Source organism: Rattus rattus, chromosome 9, assembly GCF_011064425.1.
Source record: "Rattus rattus isolate New Zealand chromosome 9, Rrattus_CSIRO_v1, whole genome shotgun sequence".
NCBI lineage: Eukaryota > Metazoa > Chordata > Mammalia > Rodentia > Muridae > Rattus > Rattus rattus.
The window spans coordinates 82,376,696-82,399,670 of NC_046162.1; the positions used below are offsets into that span (position 1 = coordinate 82,376,696).

Here is a 22,975-nt window from a genome sequence, read left to right on the forward strand (position 1 = left end):
AGATCTGGTGAAACTGAACTGAATGCTTCTAATGATCTGTGAATGTATTAATCCTACTTTCTGTTAATTAACAATATGATAAAGCCGGCATTTCGTAAGTCAGCGCTTAACACATGTTTTAGCAATTATGTACTTAGTGGTTTGGATTCAGAATGCTAATAGAATAAAATTTTAATGAAGATACAATGCTATGAAAATTTTATTGCGGATCAGAGTGCAGGTAGCATTGCTGTTGGTGGGGGAACACTCAGTTACAAGGGCAGTCCCCCCCGCCCCAGTACTTCTGAATGCTTGGTATTGTTCAACTCAGAGGGGCCGGGATCCCGGGATAGATGGATTCTTAGCTCCCTTGAGTCTTTTGTCTAGGCTTCTCCTTGGTCATGGCAGCTTACACCTCTCTGTAACTCCAGTTCCATGGGATCTGATACCCACCTCTGGTCTCCTCGGGCACCAGGCACACACATGGTGCACATGCATACTTGTAGGCAAACACGCATACGCATGAAATAAAGGTAAATAAATCATTTTTTAAAAGAGCATGTATCTGTCATCTATCTTACTTAATTTTCCATATATATAATATACAGGTACTACTATGTTAATACAGCTCATATATTATTAGTCCTACCAAAATAGGAATTTAATAGGATACATTTGCAAAGAGCCGTAGTTAGAATTTCATCTATTAATAATTAAAGTCATATTTTTTAGTGAGACAAAGATGGAATATGCCCTATGCCCGGTTGTTTGTGGGGAGGGGAGGCTTTAACCCTTTGTGACCCGGCTACAAGCATGGTTTGCCTTGTTTCTCATGATACTGGGTCCTCAGCCAGTATAACTGACAAAAACACATCTCACAAGGCTTGCAGATCCCAGTGGGAAGAGCACGTTCACTGTGCTAACTAAATCATGGTACTAATTTTCCAATCCCATCCTCCAATTATGCAAAGGATTCTGTTGAGACTCGGCTTGTAAATTTCCATCTTCCCCGACGTCAATCAGGTCTCCGTGCAAACTAATCAAGTGTTGCATTTTTATATTTTTAACAAATGGGTTCAAAATCCACTGAAAGCGCTCTGTCTCTCTCTCTCTCTCTCTCTCTCTCTCTCTCTCTCTCTCTCTCTCTCTCTCTCTCTCCTTTGTAAATGACTCCTTACGGTTCTGTTTTGGCGCCTTCTAAGTATGCAGACTTAAGAGCATCAGTAGATGACCCAGTTCCATCATTCTTAACAACACAATCATGTAACAAGGGCAATATTTCCCCAACACTGCTTTTGAGAGCGCTTCCTCTGCAGCACCAGGTCCTGGTACAATCCAGGTCTTTTGAGTTTATCTGACTGCTGGTTTGTCCAGGCTCACCAGAGCACGGTGTGAGCGTGTGATGCGCCCAGAGAGGTAGGTACTAAGGTCAACGACAGAAGGGTCAGCTGTCCTCTTCTTCTTATTTCCGATGCATTGGAGTGAGGGGGGTGTGGTCAGATGACGACTTGAAGCCAGTCTCCTCATCTCCATGTCCTCTTCTGTCCCCATGCGAATGGCCCAGTGTACCAGCTGTGCTTGCTAGTATCTTGCAGTGACCAGATGAGGTGACCTTGACCTTGTGGGGTCCCCTGTGGGGACCTTGTCTCATCATAGCTTGCCTCTCTTTCTTCAGTGGCATGTTTATAGTATTACGCTTATTTATTTGTGTATGTGTGCTGGCGTGCATGTGCTTGACACAGGTGTGGAAATTAGAGAACTCTCGGGCATCAGATCCCTTCCTCTACTGCGTGGGTCCCAGGGAATGAACTCAGGTCATCAGGAGTGACGGGCAGCAGGAACCTTTACCTCTAGTTCATAAATTGCTACCATAACTGTCTCTGACCAGGACCTTTCCACCCATATGCTAAATATCTTTGAGCTTTGGTGGTGTCTGAATCTCGAGTCTCAATTTCATGAGAGGTTGAGGCAGGAGGATTGCTTGAGCCCAGCAGCTCTCCTGAGCAACCTAGTAAGACCTCTAGCCGATAAATAAACAAACAAACATTACAGAAGTTTAAGTTGTTTTCAGAAGAATAGAAATGATGCATGTGGTTTCTTCGCCCTCATGCCCCATCTCCGTCACGTACACAGACACCAGAGCGCTACCTCAGACCTTCCTCAATTTGGACGATGGGACCTGGACCTCAGCCTCATTTTCAAATTTATTTCCTAAGTGATTCTGATGTGGGAGTCACTGCTGAGAGAGTCACTCTTCCAGACCAGTGCCTCTTCGATTTTAATTTGCATAAAATCACCCAGGGAGCTTGCAGACAAGTTCAGTAGGCCCAAGGTAGGACCTGAGACTCTGCATTTACAACAGACAGACTGAGCCTGGGGAGCCGCCCACCCCAGTAGGAGAAAGCAGCTACACTGCCCCCTTCCCACAGGCCTTACCCCAGGCCTCGTATGGGGAGCTTGGAAGCATGTCTCCTCCCAGGAGCAAAGCTGTTACCCCAGCTGTACTGCTGGTCTCAACTTCTCAGAGAGATCTTGCTTCCAGATGTCAAGAACAGCTTCTTAACAGCCAGAAAAATAAAATACTCCAGACCCACCCTGTGGTAAATTGGCAAGGTAGCCTGGCCACCTGGCCACAGACTGTAGCATGGAGTCTGGGGTTACCAGCGGAAGTGACGCATGGGGAGGGGTGCGTCCGGCATCTTGCCAAAGCTGTCAGTTGACACTGTTCTAAAGCCCCGCCTTGTTATAAAGTACAGAGAATTTGTGGCAGCGCTTGCAAAGCTGCTTCCGAGTAGTGGGTTTTTCTGAAGTTTGGAACCTTATCTGTGATCAGTAACTGTTCCCAGAGACATGTCACAAGAGGAGCTGGCATGCTGAGGAGACAGAAGGTAGCAGCCAGGCTAGCGTGGCCCCACCCAGTTTGGTCACCGCTGGGTCTGATACGCAGAGACTAGTGGAGAGCTTCGTGTTTCTCTAAATGCATACACATTGGGGCCTTGAGGGGCGGGGATCTCAGAGACAGGGTCTCTTTGTGTAGTCTTGGGTGTTTGGGAATTTGCTTCGTAGACCAGGCTGGCCTTGATCTGCCTACCTCTGCCTCCCGAGTGCTGTCATTAAAGGCATGTGCCACTACTGCCCAGCATAGTAGGGACCTTTAAACTCCTCAAGTGTCCTAGAAGTCAAGGGTGCTCATGTTCCTTTTGAGTTCTGAACTGGTTCCCACTGTGATAGCCAGTAAAGCCGGGCAGCCGCCGCCCTCAGACATATCATTGAATTTTAATAAGAGGCAAAGGTAGGCACATTAAAGATAGGGGTATAGATAGATGCAGGTAGAGGCTTTATCAAGACTAGTTTGATTGCTGGTGGGAGGGGGCTAGCCTCTCTTAGGTAGAGCATTGTAAGCCTCCATTCTGGGCAGTGGTGGATTTTATTGTTTCTATTTCTCAGAGGAAGTGTCTGAGAGTCAGAGTGGTTAAATAATTTGCTTGGAGTCGCACTGCAAAGATGGATCTTATATCTGCCAGGCTCCAAATTCTAAGCCCTTTCCCACCTCGCCTTGTTGAGGGGGAACTAAGTAGACTGAAACCCCCTTACCTAAGTTTTTCACTGGCTGGATGAGGCTGGGGGATGACTCTGGAGAGATGACAGGAAGCCCACTCAGACATCTCCTGTTAAGAAAGGATTCCAGCAGTCCTGCTCAGTTCCCTCTGTGCTCAGGAAACCCTGAGGCTGAGAAGCCTGAAAGGCCCCAGTCCCGCCATGTGGAGCCTGCCCAGACCTCCCCAGGCACTGCCGTTCCCTGAGCAGGCTCCAAGCCGAGGCAGCCCATCCTCCTGTCCTTGTCACAGCTGCGTGCGACCTCGGCCTCCTCCTCCCGGCTGGGTGCACACTGCAGCCCTGGCACCTTCTGCCGGGGTCCTGATCCGAGCCAGTTGTCTAGCGATTTAATTTGGTGAATTTACCACTGCGTCCCAGAGTTTATATTGGCACTTAACAGCAGTAATATGTGTCTCTCTCGCCAAGAACTGACTATTTTCCCCAACCAAGATGGAACGCCATGCTCAAAAAAATAGGTTTGTGAGCTAATCTGTCGCCCTGACAAGTGTCATTCACCGAGTCGCTGCTATGGAGCGCACTCAGAATTAAATGAGGTTGGGGTTGTCTGGCCTGGACCACAGGTGCCTTTTCCCTCTCGGTTAACAAGAGTCTGAAAGAGGCAGCCTCTGGCACTTTCAAATCACACCTCAGTATTCATGACAGAACCCTCTCGGGGAAAAATACCATCTGGGGCTGGTTGGAGGTCTCTCCTGTCTCCTTCTGTCTCTTCTCAATCTCTCTCCTACCCTCCCCTGGCCCCCCAACTCTCCACAGGCCCAAGTAGATTCCCCCACCAGTTTAAAAAGGAAGAAAATGTTTCTCCTGCTGCCCCATGCCAGTTTTGAAATTCTGAGGTAGAACTTGTTACTGGGTTTAGTAAACCAAGGTGTCCATAGGAATGGAAGTAAGATCTGTCCTTTACACTTCAGTATTGTGCGAATGGGGTTCTTTTGCTTGTTTGGTTGGTTTACAGAACTGTATCGCCAGATCTCTTTAATATTTATTTTGAGCTGGTCTTACCAAGTTAACCAGGATGACCTTGAACTCCCGAATTAGCACAGGCAGATATTAGACGTGGGATTTTTCTGCCTCAGATTCCTGAGGAGCTGAGATGACAAGCTTCTGGGTAAAGGGTGCTTGCTTTGCATGAGGACTTGGATTTGAATCCAGGCACACCTACAGGGATAGCACTGGGTGGGGATAGTAATGGAGTAGGGGAATCCTGAGAGCCTAATAGCCCTCCAGCCAGCCTAGCCAACCTGTAAGCTTCCAGGTCAGTGAGAAACCATGCCCCAAGGCAAAGGTCAGTGATCACTGGAGGGGAAAGACACTTGGCTCTGGCTTCCCATGTGTGTGTGCACAGACTCATGGCCCCACACACCCATGTACGCACACACACAAATGAGGCGAGGGCGATGACTCTCAATAAAGTCTCTGTGTTCAAGCATAAGGATAGAGTCCGGATCCCCTAAAACTCGCATAAGATATCAGGCATAATAATGATGCTCACAACCCCTGCTGGGGAATAGGATGACCGAGATGCCAGGGGTTCATTGGCCAGTCACCCTAGCCAAAGTGACAAGCTTCAGAGTCACTGAGAGACCCTTCTCAGAAAATAAAGATCAATCAAGGGAAGACAGTTCACATCATCCCCTGGCAGACATACAGCCCCATCCACACATGTCACAAATGTCCACGTGCATGTACGCACGCGCGCGCACACACACACACACACACACACACACACACACACACACACACACACACACCACAGCTTTACTGCTTGGCACTGGAAGGTAGAATCTTGAAATTTTTCTCTTTTCTATGGAAAAATGTTCTCAGCTTGGCTTCGCTTGAATTGGGAAACATAAGGCAGTCAGATATGTGTGGGTTTCTGCCTTTCAGAGACCTGGGTAAACATGAGGGTACCCAAGCCACACCACAACAACCCAGTTAGGAAGCAGGGGGAGCTTTTTCCCTACAGGAGACTCAGGCCGGGCCACCAGAACGTGGGTTTAGGGACAGGGTGTGTAGCTATCCCCTACTCAGTCCTTGGTCTAGGGGTACGCACTCGGGTTACAGAGGCTATAATGAAGAAAATGAACGTGCAACTAAATCCTCACAGGATGCTCGCAGGCTCACCCTTACCACCTGCCTTCTGAAAGTCTCTTCGCATTCCAAGGTCAGATGTTGACCTGAGAACCCTCGAGCCTAAGAGGAAAGAAGAGCATCTTTCCAGCCGAGAGACTGGCTCCCTTCTAGCAAACAGCACCCATGTAACCTAACCAGTTCGGGGGGATTCGGTCTTCTGCTGTTCTGTGGCGCCAGCCTGAGGATCTGATGGTGTCGTGTCTGCTGTCTGCTTCCCCTCACCAGCCTCAGCCCCCAGAGGTGACTAGAGAGACGCAGGTGCGAGCTGGCTCGCTAGGTCCCTCTCCCGTCCTGATTAAGTGCTGTGAGGGAGTAAGGGAGGCCGAGCCGACTCACACAGATCTGCACCTTGCCTGTACACCAGCCACTTGTAATTCCCCACAGCCCCAGCCAGCTCTGCAAACCAGAAAGAAATATGACCAGGCAAGTTGAAAAAATAAATTAAACTAAGTGTCAACTTTTCTTGTTTCTCTCCTCATTATTAAGAGATGGAATGGGGCTCGTTTATCAAGCAGGGGGAGAAATTAATTGACACGGCTTTAATATCATGATGTCTGGCGTGTCTGGTCACATTCCTTCATTTTTGGGGGAAAGACATTTTATTATAGTTTACAGCAACCAGCTGCCAACTACTGGTGTAAATGAGGAAGCAGGTGCGTGAAGGATGCCACATTGGAGGGACCGTGACACCACCCTGAAGGGGATACGCCAGGGAAGAGGAAGGACATAAAGAAGAGAGAGAAGCTGTCTGCAGGCCTTTCCAATCCATCACAAGCCTCCTTGGGAACTTTAGGGATTTGGAGTGGGGACGATGACAGCCCCTGCCTCTGATGGACCCCCTGGACCGGAAGTCTTTGTTCTGGGTCACTTCAGTGAGCCCATAGGCTCAGTCCTGTGTACAGTGTGGGCCAGGGTGGCCGCTCTGTTCTTTGTTCTTAATAAGACCAGAGAACTGAGTGTATTCCCGTTTGTCTGCCAGGGCAGCTGACTCATGGAGAACCAGGCGTCTCACTTGGTGACCTTGAGGAAGGCCTGGGGTTGGGGTCTGGAAGAGGTCAGAGCCCTTCACCCTGTACTCATTACACGGTTGGCTGACTTAGGAGACACTGGAGTTATTTTTCCCATATGAAAGTCCTCTCGGTGGTGAATGGCTGAAGCTTCACTGCCTTCCCTACTTGCCTTTCTGGCCAAGAAATCAGGAAGAGAGCGTGGGAGGGAAGGGAGAGAGCATAGGGAGGGAAGGGAGAGGGGGAGGGAAGGGAGAGGGCGTGGGAGGGAAGGAAGGGGAGGGAGAGAGGGGCGTGGGAGGGAAGGGAGAGAGAGGAGGGAGGGGAGAGGGCGTGGGAGGGAAGGGAAGGGAGTGGGGAGGGAAGGGAGAGAGGGGCGTGGGAGGGAAGGGAGAGAGGGCGTGGGAGGGAAGGGAGAGGGCGTGGGAGGGAAGGGAGAGAGGGTGGGAGGGAAGGAGAGGGGCGTGGGAGGGAAGGGAGAGGGCGAGGAGGGAAGGGGAGAGAGCTGCTGGGCTTCTCCCGTGCTGGGCGTTTAGGATGCGGGTCTCTTGCCCAGGTGCAGAGCGGGTTTGGAGTGGCCCACCAGGAAGGACGTACTATACTGGCCATAGGGTCCACGTTGGCCTCGGTCCCCATCTGTAGAGCGGGGATGATTCTTCCTCCTTTCCCCAGTGGGCCTGGTACAGACTGACAGGAGAAGGAAGGGCTGCCCGTCCAGCTCGATGAGCTTATGCCTGTTCTTGTGAATTATAACGTTTGGTGTTCATGGGACTACGCCTAAGATCACACTAAACACACCAAGGACTCTATCCACCTAGTCATAGCCCCAGCCCCAAGATTATATTCAAACAGACCCTAAGTGACCACTCCGATGTCGTGCATGAGCTGTAACTGATGGAGTCCTGTCCCTGGCTGGAGGGAAGTGACTGTACTCTAGTGAAGTACATATTAGCAACTGAGGCTGACATGGACCCGGGCTAATGTCATCTCAGCCATTGCACAGTACCTAATGTCCACGACACCCAGATGGCTTTCCCAGACTGAATGTCATTAAGGGTGTCTCACAGTGAGCAAGCACCCTCTGTGACAATCAATAATCAGAAACATGTGGTCCCCACCCCACTCCCACCCTCCATCCCCTATCCCCCAGAACCAATCAGTGTTCTCAGGGCAAACAGGGTACCTCCCAGCCCCACTGAGCCGTTCTTTGTACTTCTCAGGCCTTCTTCACTTGGGACCTCAAGACAGTTGCCATACACACTGTAGTGGGCGGGGGATAGAAGACGTCCCTGGGCCAACTCGGGCTGGCATATGTGAGATGTATATAAAGGTCCTCTCTGAGCTAGATGCCCACCAAAATCTGTCTTTGAACACTGGTCCAGGGAAGGCATTGATCTCCAAAAGCATGGGGTGGGTTGAGAAAGCCAAACCAGAACTGGGCAAGAGCAGCTGAGTGCAATGACTGTGGAGCCTGACCTGCCACCAGGTTGCCTGAGGGGCAGGTATGAGATTTTTTTCAAGCTGGAAAGCACTCACCACACCCATACCTAAGAGATTCATGTTTGTGCTGGAGGCAACCTTCGAAACTGGCTCTTTCCCCCCCTCCACCGTGTGTGTGTGTGTGTGTGTGTGTGTGTGTGTGTGTGTGTGTGTGTGTGTGTGTGTGTGTGTGTGTGTGTGTGTGTGTAAGCGGTGGTTGAATGTAAGTTCTGAATATGCTTGCATGTGCATACCTTAAATGTTCCCTGAGACAATAATAGACACTCTAAAGTTTCCTCTTCACTTTTTTCTCCGTTAGCCGCAGCCGTTAATTTATGCCTTTGGCCAGTTTCCTTGGGCAGCACACTAGTGGTTGCCATTTAGTGGTCGTTGGCCCGTAGGATAAGAGAAGAAACTTATTCTGAGGCTGGGTGGGGGCTGTTCCTAGCTTCCCCTCCCAATACCACACCCTCACATACTCTAAGTGCTTTGGTGGCCGTGTGTAAAGCGGGTCATTTTAATTCTGAGCCATTTTGTTCCCTGTTTCCATTCTCTTCACCCGTCTTTTATAACCTCATATTATTCCGATGAATATTCAGTGTTGCTCGTTTGAACAAAAGAGGGAGAAAAGGTTTGACTGTTAAGTGCTTCCCTCTTAAGTGGGCTTTGACTCGTTAGTTTCCAATAATAGCGTTGTTCCAGAGAATTCTCCAGTTTCGACAAGTGCTACCTGCCCACTGCTACCCTACTTAGGCCCATTCTGAAAGCCCTTTGTCTGGGGTGAACCATCTTCCATTGTCTTTGTCCCAGGTCTGTGGGCTCCTGGAGCCCCCTCGGAAGTGTAGGGTGCACTTAAGGCTTTTGGAAGACAGTGGGCAGGGGAGATTCTACAGTTACCATGCAAGCTTCAGCCCTGGGTTGTTCTCTGTTGAGTGGTGGCTGGAGTCAATTTAAACATCTAGGGAGGGGTCGTTCCCTTAACAAGGGAAATGAGACACAGATCAGGGCTGCTCACAAGGGCTCCCTCACAGGGCCCTGAGAGAGTGCAGGTTCTTGTGGACTTGGTCAGTCGGAAGCCATGCCCTGGTAGAGACTCAGAAACCCACTTTTCTCCTTTGAGAGAGAAACAAGAGGCCCTCAGGGGTTGGGGCAGAGACGGCCAGAGTTCGTTTGACCATTTTTATTGTTACTGCTGCTGTTGTCTTATTATTAGTGTGTAGCATGGGGAGAGGTCAGAGGCTGACATTTTATTCTTCTTTCCACCTTATCTAGGCAGGCAAGCAGGTAGACAGACAGACAAACAGACAGACAGATGGACGGACGTACATAGGAAGGCTCTTGGTGACCGACTGGCCACAGTGACTGCCTGGCAAGCCCCCAGGAATCCACCTGTCTCTGTCCTCTTCCTTAGCACACAGGTAGATGCAGCCTGCCAAAGCTCAGGTTTTATATGAGTGCTGGAGATCCAACCTCACTTTACACCCTGAGCAACCCCCCAGCCTTTTGGCCTTTGCTTTTAAAAAAGGACAATACGTTTCTCTTATCCATCCGCATGCCTCAGTTTGATAGGTCTTCATGGACAAGTGCTATGTGACTGTGCTTATGAAGATACCGAGGATGTATCGTTGCATGCTTCTCAACCTGGAGGTCACTGCCCCTCTAAGGTCACATGGCTGATATTTACACGGTGGTTCACCACAGTAGTACAATTACAGTTAGGAAGTAGCAACAAGATAATTATGGTTGAAGGTCACCACCACAGAGGAACTTTATTAAAGGGTCGCATAAGAAGGTTGAGAACCACTGGCATAGACAGAAAGAAGTGGAAGTTTCCAGGGCTGGAAAGGGCTGCCGCTTAGTAGGTATCAACTTAGGTTTGCCATGGTGAACAGGTTCCAGAGTGGGTGGTGTGGCAGTGGCTTCACAGCTGTGCCACTGTCCTTCATGCCACTGGGCTATGCATGTCAAAACATGGTTAAGATGAGAAGTTTTGTGTTGTCTATATTGTGTGTGTGTGTGTGTGCATGTGTGTATGTATAAAACATATTACCTCGGTAGAAAGCTGTAATGCCCGAAGCGAGTTTCCCCACTCCCTGCCCATCCCTCTCAAATTCAGAATCCCATGATCTCTGCCTTTCACCCATGGGCTTAATCTACTTGGGGAAGAGGACGCCGCTCACCGGTGGGTTACTGATTCATTGGAAATGATAATGCACCTGTGAGATAAAAATGATTATATGTTGAGAAATAACACTTATTGATAATTAAGTGTTTCGTCGCCTCTTTGCTTCCCCAGATGGAATAAATAAATATTTTAGACATAATCAAGTTTGTTTTCTCGGTTCGGGCCAAACAGACAGGGATGTTGAAGAGATATGGATGCTTAAAAGACTGCAAACGAGTCTTGAGACCACCGAATCGTGACACATCCAGGCTGTAGAGGCTTCGAACCCAGGCTGTCTCCCTTAAGTCAGGAAAACCTTTATTTTCTTCATAAGGACTTTATTTTCTTTCATGTGTTTTGAATGCTTTGCCACTTGTATGCAGAGCCCACAGAGTACAGGAAAGAGTATCTGATCCCCTAGAATTGGAGTTACAAATGGTAGCGAGCCATCATGTGGGTGCTGGGAATTGAACCCATGCCCTCTGGGAGAGCAGCAATACTCTTAGCCACTGGGCCAATCTCTTCAGTCCCAGGGAAATATTTTTTGTGATATACACATTTCAAGTCCTGTGGGGTTAGGAAAGAGGAACCCTGAAGGGAAGTTCAGAGTCAGAATCCAAAATTAGGCCAAGAGCCCTCTGACCCCTTTACGGCTCTCTGCATTTCAATCTCCACTTAGCTGACCACCTCCATCCTGTCTCTGCCTGGTGGCCCAGCATAGGTCTCGGTAATATCTACCTGGAGTTGACTCCCATGGTGGACCAGGACTTCAGCGGCTACAGATGCAGTTTCAGTGGCACAGCTCCACCCTTGCCTCTGTCTCTTGTCAAGCTGACTAAGCTGAACCACTAAGGGCCTCCACACCTTTGGCTGTCCTCCGCCTCCTGGAATGTCGCGTGCTTTACCTTCTTTCCTGAGAGCTTGCCTGGGTTTCGCTCACTCATCCACACTTAAGCCTTCTGCCTATAGCACTGCAGTTGGCGAGTCAGCAACCTGGCTGGGGGCGGGGGGTATGGTCCCATTCTGCAGAGACAGCAGAAACCTGGCCCTCCACTGTATGGCTGTCCTGTGACTGTCATGACAAAATATCACACACTCGGGGGCTGAAAACTGCAGCAGTCCGTTTCCTCCTGTGCTGGAGGTGGTGGCTGCACTCCCCCCACAGCTGAAGGTGGTCGTTTGTTGGCCTGCGATGGTTGGTTGTGGCTGTATCACTTGTGCCATGCCTGCCTCTGCCCTCCCTTGGCCTTTTCTCTGTCTCTCTCCATGATGAGGACACGAGCTGCTCGACTAGGAATGCTCTCACATCACGTTTGCAGAAACACTTTCTCCAGGGCTTCCGGTCTAGGTCACTCTTCAACCTACACAGTCACTCTAATTAGCAATGAGGTAAAACAGAACAGCAGCAGGAAACCCTGGCTCATTCGGGCTTGTTTTGCTTGCAAGGTGCATAGGTGGGTCCAGACCAGAGGGGTGGCCTTCACAGGCAAATGTGTGCCAGAGGCTGGAAGCAAGGGGCAAGATAGAGGCAGGAGGCTGTCTCTGAAAGATTCTTCAATGCTAGAAAGATAATTTTTTAAAAGTCTGGTTCAAACACCTGAGAGGCCAAAGAGAAATGATTGGGTCTCTGCCACTGGGTGTGGCTGTCCTCAGCTTTGCAGGTGAGGAATGGCCAAGGGCCAAGGACAAGGGGACCCAGAGAGGAGTCAGAAAGCTCCGTGGGTCCTCTCCGGGGACACGGCTTGGGAAGTGTGAGCCGGGTGAGGGGGGCTGGGCCGAGCATCAGTTTCACTCACGTGTGGCATCTGCTTTAGGCCTCAGCGTACTGAGGACCCAACTTTTACTGAGAGATGCTGTGAAACTTACCAGTTGGAGCCCCCGTGCAGACAGTTCCTTCCTCTTAGAGCATGCCAGACGCCTGCCTGATATGTCTGTGACGCTCTAGGCTCTGTGTACCAGGGAGCTCAGAATTCGGGACATGGTAACAAATGACGACACGGACTGGAGATCACGGTTGCGTTGGTGTGAAGACCTGGTCCTCTGTTTTACTCTAGGTTGTTGGAGAGCAGGGGGCAACCTCCATTTCCCCAAAGAGTCTTCTAGAGCCTGCTGTGGAAACTGTGGTGTGAAAGCTCTGTGTGTCAGTGCCGTTTACCTGCTAGCCCTTGGAAAGTGAACTAGAAGAGACCTGAGAGATTCTCTTTTTACCTTGGTTGGCTGAGACCCAAAACAGATGCAGAAACTGAAAAAGGCTACATCTGTCTCTTGTCTGTTTGATTGGAAGCACTGATAATCATATTGCAAACACCAGCCAGTCGGATTTTATCTTACTATGCTTAGCATTGGCCCGTTCAAGTCTCTGTAAAAAAGAGTGTCCTATTTGGGGCTGCTGTCAGAAAATGCCATAGCTTGTAAACAAGTCTCTTACAGTTTTGGAAGCAAGATGTCAGAGTCAGGGTGCCAGCATTGTTGGTCCTGGGCAGGGCCCCTTTAAAGGCTTGTAGAAAGACACCGTATTGTAGCCTGACTGAGCAGGAAAGGGGAGCAAAGCAAGGGTTTCATTCTCACCTCCCAAACTTCATCTCCCAAAGCAACATGCAACACACACACACACACACACACACACACACACACACACACCCCAGTCCATAGCAGCATAACAGAGCCCTAGGAGTCTTGGTCTGGGGGACCTGGCATCTGCTTATCCTACCCTCATTTCCAAGTACAAAGCGTGAGGTCCAGAGAACAGAAGGAGGTCCCCAGGTTATGCCCAGGCAAGACTGTATCTAGGCCCCTGCGTCATCAACGTATTCTCCATCTCTGCCCAGGTCCCCTTGCACATTGTTGCCAACATGACAGCCATGCTCAATGCAAGGTGGTAGAGCCTCCATGTGTGGGCCCACGTGGTACCCTGGTGCTTACTGAGTAGCTTCGCAGATGGGGACACATGCTGGAAACGCTGTTGGGGGTGGAAAGAGAAGAAAGGAAGGGGCAGGAGGGTGGAGAGAGGCATGCAGGATGCTGATCGGCAGTCGCCTGCCAAAATTCTTTAGTGCAGCTTGTCTAGTAAAGCCAGTCTCCAGCCGAGTAAATACAGTGGATAGCTGACGGGCTGACAGCAGGCATCAGACAGTCTTAAACTGCCCCAAATCCACAGCATGTTTGAAGCGGCAGCAGCAAAGGGATGCCCGCACAGAACAGAGGCCTGCAACTTTTAATAGTTCCTTCCAGGCCTCAGGATGTCCTGATGAGGTATTAGAGGAAGTCATTCAGGAAGAAAAGGACCAATAAGCGCCTCCACATGGATGCCGACCCGAGGGCTAGCCATCCAAGCTCACAGAAAGGGCCAGTGCGGCCCCGCGGTGATCGGAGAGGCTCTCTGCAGCCCACAAGCCTGCCTCCACACAGAGCCAGCAGGCTCTGACCCTCGTAAATAACAGACAAGTAAATCTCTTGTTTGCTTCTAGGCAAATGTGAGCCACAGGGGGCCTGCTGCGTGTGGGTGGACTCCTGACTGTTGCCTGCTGTTGGAAGGGTGTAGAGTACAAACTGGAATCACCTTCTAGACCACAACACACACACACACACACACACACACACACACACACACACACCTGTTTGGAATTTGTCCTGACTGCAGGCCACCGTGTCTACTCTGCAGGAACCAAACTCATTCCTTCCCTTTGTTTCTCCTTCCTTTAGGGTTTGGCTTTGTCACTTTTGAGAATGAAGACGTTGTGGAGAAAGTCTGTGAGATTCATTTCCATGAAATCAATAATAAAATGGTAAGTCTGGAGGGATTGTGCAGTGGGGGACAGTGGAGGGATTGAGTCGCTACGGCATCCACTCACGCATGCAGTGGATAAAGAGAGGTATGAGGACTAGACTCTCAAAGTTCAGCCCTGTCAATGGGAACAGTTTTGAGAAACAATAGCCAGTGAACTCTTTTAATGAAGGTCCTGTTGGGAGTAATGGTGTTTATCTGAAATACCAGCACTTGTGTTCAGAAGGCTGAGGCAGGAGGATTACCACAAGTGCAAAGCCAGCCTGGTCTACAGTGAATTCTAGGCCAGGCAGGAATAGTGAAACCCTACCTCAACAAGCTGGAAAATAGGCCAGGCATGATGGTGCACCTTTAATCCCAGCACTTGGGAGACAGAGGCAGGTGGATCTCTGTGAGTTGGAGGCCAGACAGCCAAGGCTGGGTAGAGAGATCCTATCTCAAGAAACCAACCAACCAGACAAAGACAGAAATAGACTAGGGAGATAGCTCACACTGAAGTGCTTGCTTGCAAGCCTGAGAATGTTTGATTTTTCAGAAGCTCTTTAAAAAACATGGAGTGTGGTAGTATGCTCTTATAATCCCAGCACTGAAGGGATGGATGGGCATAGGCCAGTATCTGGGACCGACTGGCCAGCTAGCCTACCCTAGTTACTGAGTTCCAGGTCAGTGAAACTCTGGGATCGAGGGGGACAGGTGGTACATCTGAGGAAGAATACCAGAGGTAGCCTTATGGCTTGCACACATGTGCACCCTCCACACACAGGCTTACACATCACCATCCGTACATACATACACAAAGCTAAAATTAATTAGTAAAAATTAAAAGGCTAAATACAAAGTATTCAGGCTGCTCTACACAGTTGAGACCCTGTCTCAAAAGTTAAAAAAAAAACAAAAAACAAAATGACCATCGTTTGAAGCTATTCATGTGGGCATTACAACCACTCTGTGCTATAGGGTGAACATGTTTGTAGCCTGCACATATGTGAATTTCATATAAGTAGCCCATGGTCCCCTCTCCTTTCTTCCAACACAGAATCCGACTTGCAGGGCAAGCACTCTATATTTTGCTGCACACCTAGCTCTCTTATATTTCAACATTTAATAATGTAGAAAAGCATTTTCAAATCTTGGACCTTACAAAATAAATAGGTAAAAGGCTGGCATGCTGGTCCTCAGGTTGGATTTGACAGCTTCCTGATTTCAGCCTGCTTCATTCCTTCCTTCTTTTCTTTTCCCTCTTTTTGAGATAGGGTCTCCCTGTGTAGTGAAGTTGGGGTTGACTTCTAACTCACAGAGATACTCCTCTGCCTCTGTCTCTGCCAGGATTAAAGGTGTGTGCCACCACACACATCCTCCAGCCCTGCTTTTGATGGAAGGCTCTCGAGGAGCAGATCTTAGATAGGAGATTTGACAAACTGCTTTTCTTTTGGCCCTCATAATCTGCTGCCTCCTTCCCTTTGGCAGCTGCTCTTCCTGGTGGAGTAAGCCTCAGGAGGAGGGGAGGCTCCACTCCTGAAGTTCTGTAGAGCCAGGGAGCTGGCCCACAGAAGTGACCACCAGAGGGTGCCCTGCTCTGTGTGGTGTCTGCCTGCTCTTTCTCCCGTTCCACCATCCTCTCAAGTTAGTAGGGGGTGACAAACCCTTTCTTTGTTGGAGAGAGAGATCAGCAAGTGTTTCTAGATCCTCTGTAGGTCCCCTAGAGCACAAACATTTTGGTTGGCCACCAAATTCTCCAGCCCAGAGAAAAGAGGTTGGGAGGGCAAATTTGGGCTTCGATCGCAGCTGTGACTTTGATATTTTCTCCCTTTTGTCAAAACATTCCTTGCTTCGGTAACATGCATTCAGATATGCATTGTATATTGGTCTGATATGTGTTCACCAACTTTAGATTCAATAATAGAGCTTTTAGTGTGGATAAGATCAAAGCAATCTGCTTAGCATGTGGTGCTGCAGGCTTGATTCAATATTTGACTTGCTAATTTTTTCCCAGGGCACTAAAATAATATTGTTCATATTGTTCCTAGCCATCATATGCATCTGAAATGAAAATAGTCTTTCTTTGCATAGTGTATGTTGGCGGCATCTGCATAGGCATTAAAGTGGTTTGAGGGAGATAGATGAAGATCAGCACAGGTTCCTTTGTGGACTTTGTCCTCCAAATACACCTTCCCGTGGGCACCGCCTTTCCCACCTTAGGTCGCTGTTCGTTATTTTCTAAACTGAAGAGGTGGAGAACCTACACCCGTGTTCCGATGCCTCGTTTAGCCTCTGCAGATCTTGCTGCTGTTGACAGGCTCTGAGAGGAAAGGTTGTTGGGCCTCAGGGAATGGGCGAGGCAGCAAGGACGCAGGCGGGTACCATTCCTCCTTCCTTCAGTTCATCAGGAAGGGCACAGGGCAGACAAGAGATGAGTCCTGCTGTGGTGACGGACAGTCTTTGAATAAGCCTATGATACAGGATGGGAAGGCTCTAGCAGCATCTGTTTCAGTAGGGAACAAGGTCCTGGGATTGGCCCCAGGGCTACCCAATGTGAAGGAGCGTAGGTTTTGAGCTTCCTGGCTGCTCAGTGAGTCGTTTCAGCCCTTGTCTGTATAAGAGCCAGAGATGCTGCCGGCCATCCCCTAGTCTTCTCCCGCGTCTCAACAACTCTCTTTATGCAGACAGTGCTGACCCAATGGCTTTGCCATGTCTCTGGTCTGAAATTCCTGTTTTCCTGTTGTCTGGGACTGGCAAAATTGAAATTGGACAAAGATGGGGAAAGCTTAAGGACAGAGGAGTTCAGGTCATAGGCTTTGGGGTGTCCGTGGAAGTTCTTAGCCTACACCTACCCAGAGGAGAAATCAGAGGTTCTGGGGTGCAGGGGCAGGGGTAGGTAACTGAACCCCAGCAAACAGAGCTAAGACTGCCACTTCCCTGGGTTGTTGAAGGCTAGGTATGCTGGCTTGAGCAAAGGGGGTCACAGCGTGTTTGCCTCAAGGCAGAGGCATCATGATCTTGAAAGCCCTCCCTTCAGCCTGCTCTGAAGAAAGATAGAATTTAAAGGGGGTGGGAGGTAGCGGGGAGGCTGTAACCTGAGTTGCTTTTGGATTCACCAAGACAGGAAATGCATTTAAACTGTGCTGTGGACAGAATTTGAATGAGACACCAGAAAGAGAAAACCTGAAGGTCTTTAAGCCCAGGCAGATGCTAAAAGGAACCCAGGAGGATTTTTCTCTTCTGTGCTATGAAACGGGGGAGGACAACCCTCCAGCCCTCATCATGGGCCCTTAGTGGACCTGTGCGTCCACTTTCACACATTTGAAGATCTGATGGGTCTCAGCCTTGAATTACAGAGGCAGGATTTGAATCCAGGACCTCCGGCTCAATGACATGCACCTAGCATTCATCAGATTTAATTAATAATTATGGAGTGATTAAAGGAGTCGGTAAGGAACCAACCTCCCGACTCAAAGGCATACATAGTTCCCAAAGCTGTTTCTTCTCTAATTTGGTTAGTGAATCTCAGGGGTTTTGTTTTTTTTTTTTTTAAAGTTCTTCAGTGCCTGATGATGGTAGTGGTAGCACACGCCTTTATTCCCAGCTCTCAGGAGGCAGAGGCAGATGGATCTCTGAGTTAGAGACCAGTCTAGAGATCAACCTAGACTACAGAATGAGTCCCAGGACATCAAGGGCTACACAGAGAAATCCTATCTTGAAAAAAATGTGCATGTGCGCGTGCATGTGCGCGTGCGTGCGCGCGCGCACACACACGCACACGCACGCACGCATAATACATGAATAAATAGCTCTTCAGCACCTTGTAGCTAGGACAGGCCGAAAAGCCCAAGAGAGACCATCATGCAATAGCTTCCTGTGTATCCGTTCCTTCAAAATTTGAAGAAATGGCCTCTAGGGTGAGGTGGGGTAGAAGTCGTGGGAGAAGGTCTCTGTGTGGTGCTTTCTGATACAGGTTGCAGCAGCTAACATTTTAGAATGCAGACATTTTAGTTGCTAGACACTTGCTTGGTACATCTGGCCCAGTTTGATTGTCACACACCTTCTAGTATTAGACAGCAAACCATTTTCCCCATCCAAGCGACAGGCAAGGCAGAGATGAAGCAACTTGCTCAAGTCCCCAGAGTCAGCAAGTGGCAGTCCCAGAATTCAGGACTAGAAAGCTGTACTCCCGAGCTCATGGTGAACCCATGAAGCTGGCCTTCCTCTATAGAGCAAAATGAACTGTGATGATGGTCTTGCTGGCGTATACAGCTACCCATGGCCACCCAGGATCCTTTCCTCATCAGCCCATGTAATTTCTTGATCCTCCTAATTGAGGGCCAGATTCCCAGCTAGGGAAGAAGACTGACTATACACTTAGGGATCCTGGTTAGCATCAGTCCAGGCCTCTCTCCTCTTGATCCTTGCGGTACTCAAGCTAGAGTTCCAAGCCACAAGATCTGAGACTCGGGCCAACCAGAACAAATGCAGATGTGCCTGTCAGTAAACATACAAATGCAGGCACGGAGCAGCCTCGTGATCCTCCTCTCTGGCCACTCTGTAAACTCCAGCGCTGGTGCAGCTAATAACGCCTCCCATGGCGGCTTGCCCCTGATTGAAGCAGCCCCATAGCAGCAGGGACACTTGCTTGATTAGTCAGTCACCAGAGCCCAGCCTGCAAGCAGCCTCCTGATGTGCCAAGCAGCCACAGGGAAGGAGATGAGAATTGACACATAGCCAGCTTCTGGGTTCATCAGAGGCCTGGCACAGCCCTCATCTCAAAATTATGCTGGGAGATGTTGGTAGCTCGACTGGGTAAGCACGGAAGGGTAGTGTGGAAGGTACCAGGGTAGCCTTCTCCTACACCTTATTCACAGGGAATTGGTGTCTCCAGGTATCATGCTGGTACTGTATAGGCACAGACACACTGCTGCTCACCCGCCTTTTGTGCAGCCTGCTGGCTAAGCACTGCCAGTCCTCCAAGGGGACCACCAGAGCTCAGTGGGAAGGAAGGGCTTATATGATGGACAGTCACAAGTGCTAGCGTTGAAATATGTTTTCTGCTTTTTTAAACCGTTTCGGGTTTTGAAAAAAAATGTATCTAGTTGGGTGTTTGTAGATATGAGGGCGCCATGCTGCATGTGTGGAAGTCAAAGGACAACTTGAAGGAGTCCGTTCCTGCCTTCAAGTGGGCTCCAGGGATCGAACTTAGATGTTAGGTTTGCTGGCAGGCAGTTTTACCCACTGCACTAGCACGGCGATTAAGGAAGGAAGAGGGGGTTAGGAAAGACAAACAGGCCTAAGTCTCTGTCTAGTGGTTAGAGTTTAGAGTCCTTTCTTCTTGTTCCTTTAAGACATTTACACCTACAGAAATGTACTAAGCATAGCACAGGACTTACAGAAGCCTACTAAGACATAGGTAGAGCCCCGGCCTTTGAGTGAGTGGAATCCTAGGAGAACACCTCGAGCTATGGTCAGCGGTGCTCCCAGAGTGGTCAGCCTGTGGGAGGAAATGATGAATGTGGGGTCTCTGGCCCTCCTAGCCTCGCACTCAAGAACCAGGGAGTGGTTTGTTTGCACACTGAAGACCTGAGGGAGGCACCAGTGGAGGATGCCCACTGATGCTGTGGTACCCACCCCCCTTGACAGAGAAGAGACACTGGCTAGGCTTGGTACTCACCCCGCCCAGCCAGACTCTTTCTCATCAGAAAAAGATCAGTTAGCCCTGGAAACTCCCAGAAACCCGGCGTCCTCTCCGCAGAAGCCTGCCTTTCTGCCCTGATCTTACTATGAGGCATACCTTTTAGAGGAAAAGGTTAGTGCCTTCTGTCACCACGTGAGGACCTGCTGGATCATTTAGAGGCACCATGAGCTCGGGAGTACAGCTTTCTAGTCCTGAATTCTGGGACTGCCACTTGCTGACTCTGCAGACTTGAGCAAGTTGCTTCATCTGTGACTTGCCCGTCTCTAAAATGGGGAAAATGGTTTGCTATCTGAGACAGAAGTCCAGACTCACTACTGGGTATTGTGTGGTCCTCCACCATCTACCTGTACCTGCTTCGTCCTCTGCAGCTCAGATGAATCCCTGGTTCTGCTCCTGGTCCCAGAGGCATTGCCTACTCTGTGGTCATATTTATATTCTGAGAGGCTGGCAGGAATCCAGCTCTCCTGAAAACACTCTTAGTGACAGCAGGTGACAGCGAGTGACCTCTGTTTGGCCTAAGCCAGAGGCCAAGCTTTCTATAAAGGGCTAGATAGTAAATATTGAGGCTTGAAGGACCATATGGTCTCTGTCACAGCTATTCAACTCCGCCATTGTGGCCAAACACGGACCCCAGACAGTATGTAAATGAGCGGGTGTGGCTGTGCTCAAATAAAACCTAATTTACAAAAACAGGATGCAGCCAGCTGGATTTGGCCTGCAACTGACCATCATCTGCAACTAAGGCCTAAACTAGCTCTGAGCAAGTCCAGCTCTGGGTGATGCTTGCCTCCAGGGCCCTAAGAAAAGAGGTTTAACTGCATGACCAAGCTAGGCTTACCATAGAATAGTGCTTTGTGAAGCAGAAAAAGCGAGGATGCCACCAACAGTGGGGCTTGAAGAAGTGGTCTGTTGGCGTGCCTTCATACATAGGAGAGCACCCAACCATGACAAGGTATAGAGAGGAGCCAAGGTCAGAGGGCAGTTCTGTCCACCCGTGTGCCTCCCTGTCACATGCACCACAAACACTCCCTGCTGAGCACCTCACAGTCCAGTGCACTGACACACACTCGCTTCATCAAGTTAGCTTCTGTGCTTGTCCCCCTTCTTAAGAGTGGGACCTCAGGTAACTACTGCCGAGAGGAAGAATTCTGTAAGGTTTGGAGCAGAGCCACGCCATGCCTTGCTCCAGCAGTGTTCGATCTTTTTAATATCAGCATCGGCATCGTTCTCAGAGTCATTTGGGTTGAGCAAATAAGAGATCTGTAGGGAAGAAGGCTGCAGGACCAGGCAGGACTGGCTCCCAAGTCCCCATGGGAGGTCGGTACTTCCGGTGCCTAACTGCAGGTGGTCCCCCCCAGAGATGAGAGGATGCAGCCTCTGGAACAAGCAGCAGAGTGCTGAGATGGGATTCTTTTTTTAAAATTATATTTTGTTTTCTGTGCACCTATATGCACAATTGCCTGTAGAAGCCAGTAGAGGGCGTTGGGTTCCCAGAAGCTGGAGTTACAGACCATTGTGAGCCTTCTGACGTGGGTGCTGGGAACGAAACTCAGATCCTCTGACGAGGGCCTCTTAAGCATTAAAGTATCTCTCTAACCCCACAACATGGGGCTCTTTAGGTCCCAGAAAAGCTGAATCAGACCCTTTGACTGACTCGTTCTTTGAATAGGTTCCAGAGCGCTCACTTTCAGGAGCAAAAGCTGTGATCCTACCCTCTTCGCCTCAGAGCACTCTTGGAGGACCAAACCTTACAGCATAACACTAAGGAGCAAGGCACAGCAGGCACACGAGAGAGCTGAGTTAGCCCCTCCAAATCAGGACTACAGTGCTGGGCCAAGCTGGCCCTTGGAACCGCCCCGAGGCTAGGGTCAGCATCTGTGCCGTGCTTCTGGCAGAATGCCTGGTGACAGTCCCTTCACCCTCTCCTTCAGTCCTCATCGCCAAAGCCTGAAAGCTCAGTCAGGAACCAGCCCCAAACTGTGGGGGTGGGTGGGTGGAATTGACTGGGCTTCTGTGCTCACGATGCTATTTGCGGCGTCGCCCTCACCCGTGAGCTAATTTTAGCTATCCATTCTGCTTCTGTTGCCATTTATAAAATGAGAATGTCAAATGCAATATTAAACAAGCAGGATGAAGGCAAAAAAGGAAATGGCAGAGAGGCATTTAATAAACGAATCCCGTGTTTACGTGGGAGAGGGAGAGATCCCGAGCCCTACACATCACACACGCATGTGTGCACACGCTCGTTTGTGTACAGGCTCAGCTAATGAGAGCCAAACAGTATGTGTGCCGGGGGAAGCCTGGGAGAAGTGGAGGGGGAAGTGGGGGCGGTCTGTGGGAAACGTGTGCTGCTCTTTAGGCAGAAGTAATTCAGCCTGCCGGGAGGTGGCCTCCCAGTCAGTCTCTTCCCATTTGCCCTTGGTTGGTCCTCTAGTCAGGCCAGTGGGTGGAGAGGAAATGGGGGCAGGACACCGAAGCTCTGGGGTCTCCACACCTGCTCAGCTGGCGTGGCCCCCATCAACTCTTGCAAGGGGAGCACACAGAAGCCCCGGAAGAAGCCCTCCTGTGCCTTCTCTAGGCTTTTTGTCTTGAGGTCCTTTCTTTGACCTCTTCTGAAGCTGCTCCACCCCATATCCACCGAGCTCCAGGCTGCTGCTAAAAGGGCACCTTCCCTTGTTGTCTCTACAGGGGGACTGTTGCCTGGTTAAGAGAAGCTGGCTCTGGGCTGGGGTAGACACCCACTCTGCCTTACACCCAGCTTTGGACACCTACCGGGGCCAAGCTTCCTTTTCACTTTGAAATGCCCTTGCAGGTGCCCGCAAAAAAGAGAACAGCTGGTGCTACTGCCGTCAGCTATTTCCTCAAATAGTACAGCCTGCCAGCTCCCCTGGCACACCTTGCTGATGAATGCAGGGAGCTGGGATTACCTGGTTGGGGGATGGGGGTTAGGGGCGGAACCGTCCATTAGGAATAGGGCGGGGCCTGCAGGTGGGAGGGGCAGCCTCTTTCCGTCTTGAACTTTAGAAACAAAATGAGCACAGGTATAAACTGGCTTTACCTTCCTTCTTCAGAGGTTTTCCTGTACACTCTGCACATAGCAGGATGCTTCCGTCTTCTCTAGGGCAAGGGCT

General features: G+C 49.8%; 1 protein-coding gene across 3 annotated transcripts in view; it reads left to right on the top strand.

Annotated features, from left to right (window-relative positions):
* Msi2 (musashi RNA binding protein 2) overlaps positions 1-22,975 on the top strand; it is a 365,211-nt gene that overhangs the window by 282,198 nt on the left and 60,038 nt on the right. For all 3 annotated transcript variants that reach the window (XM_032912094.1, XM_032912093.1, XM_032912095.1), the window contains exon 8: positions 14,080-14,162. In XM_032912094.1, the coding sequence (XP_032767985.1) occupies positions 14,080-14,162 (83 nt within the window). The remainder of the gene's footprint in view (positions 1-14,079; positions 14,163-22,975) is intronic.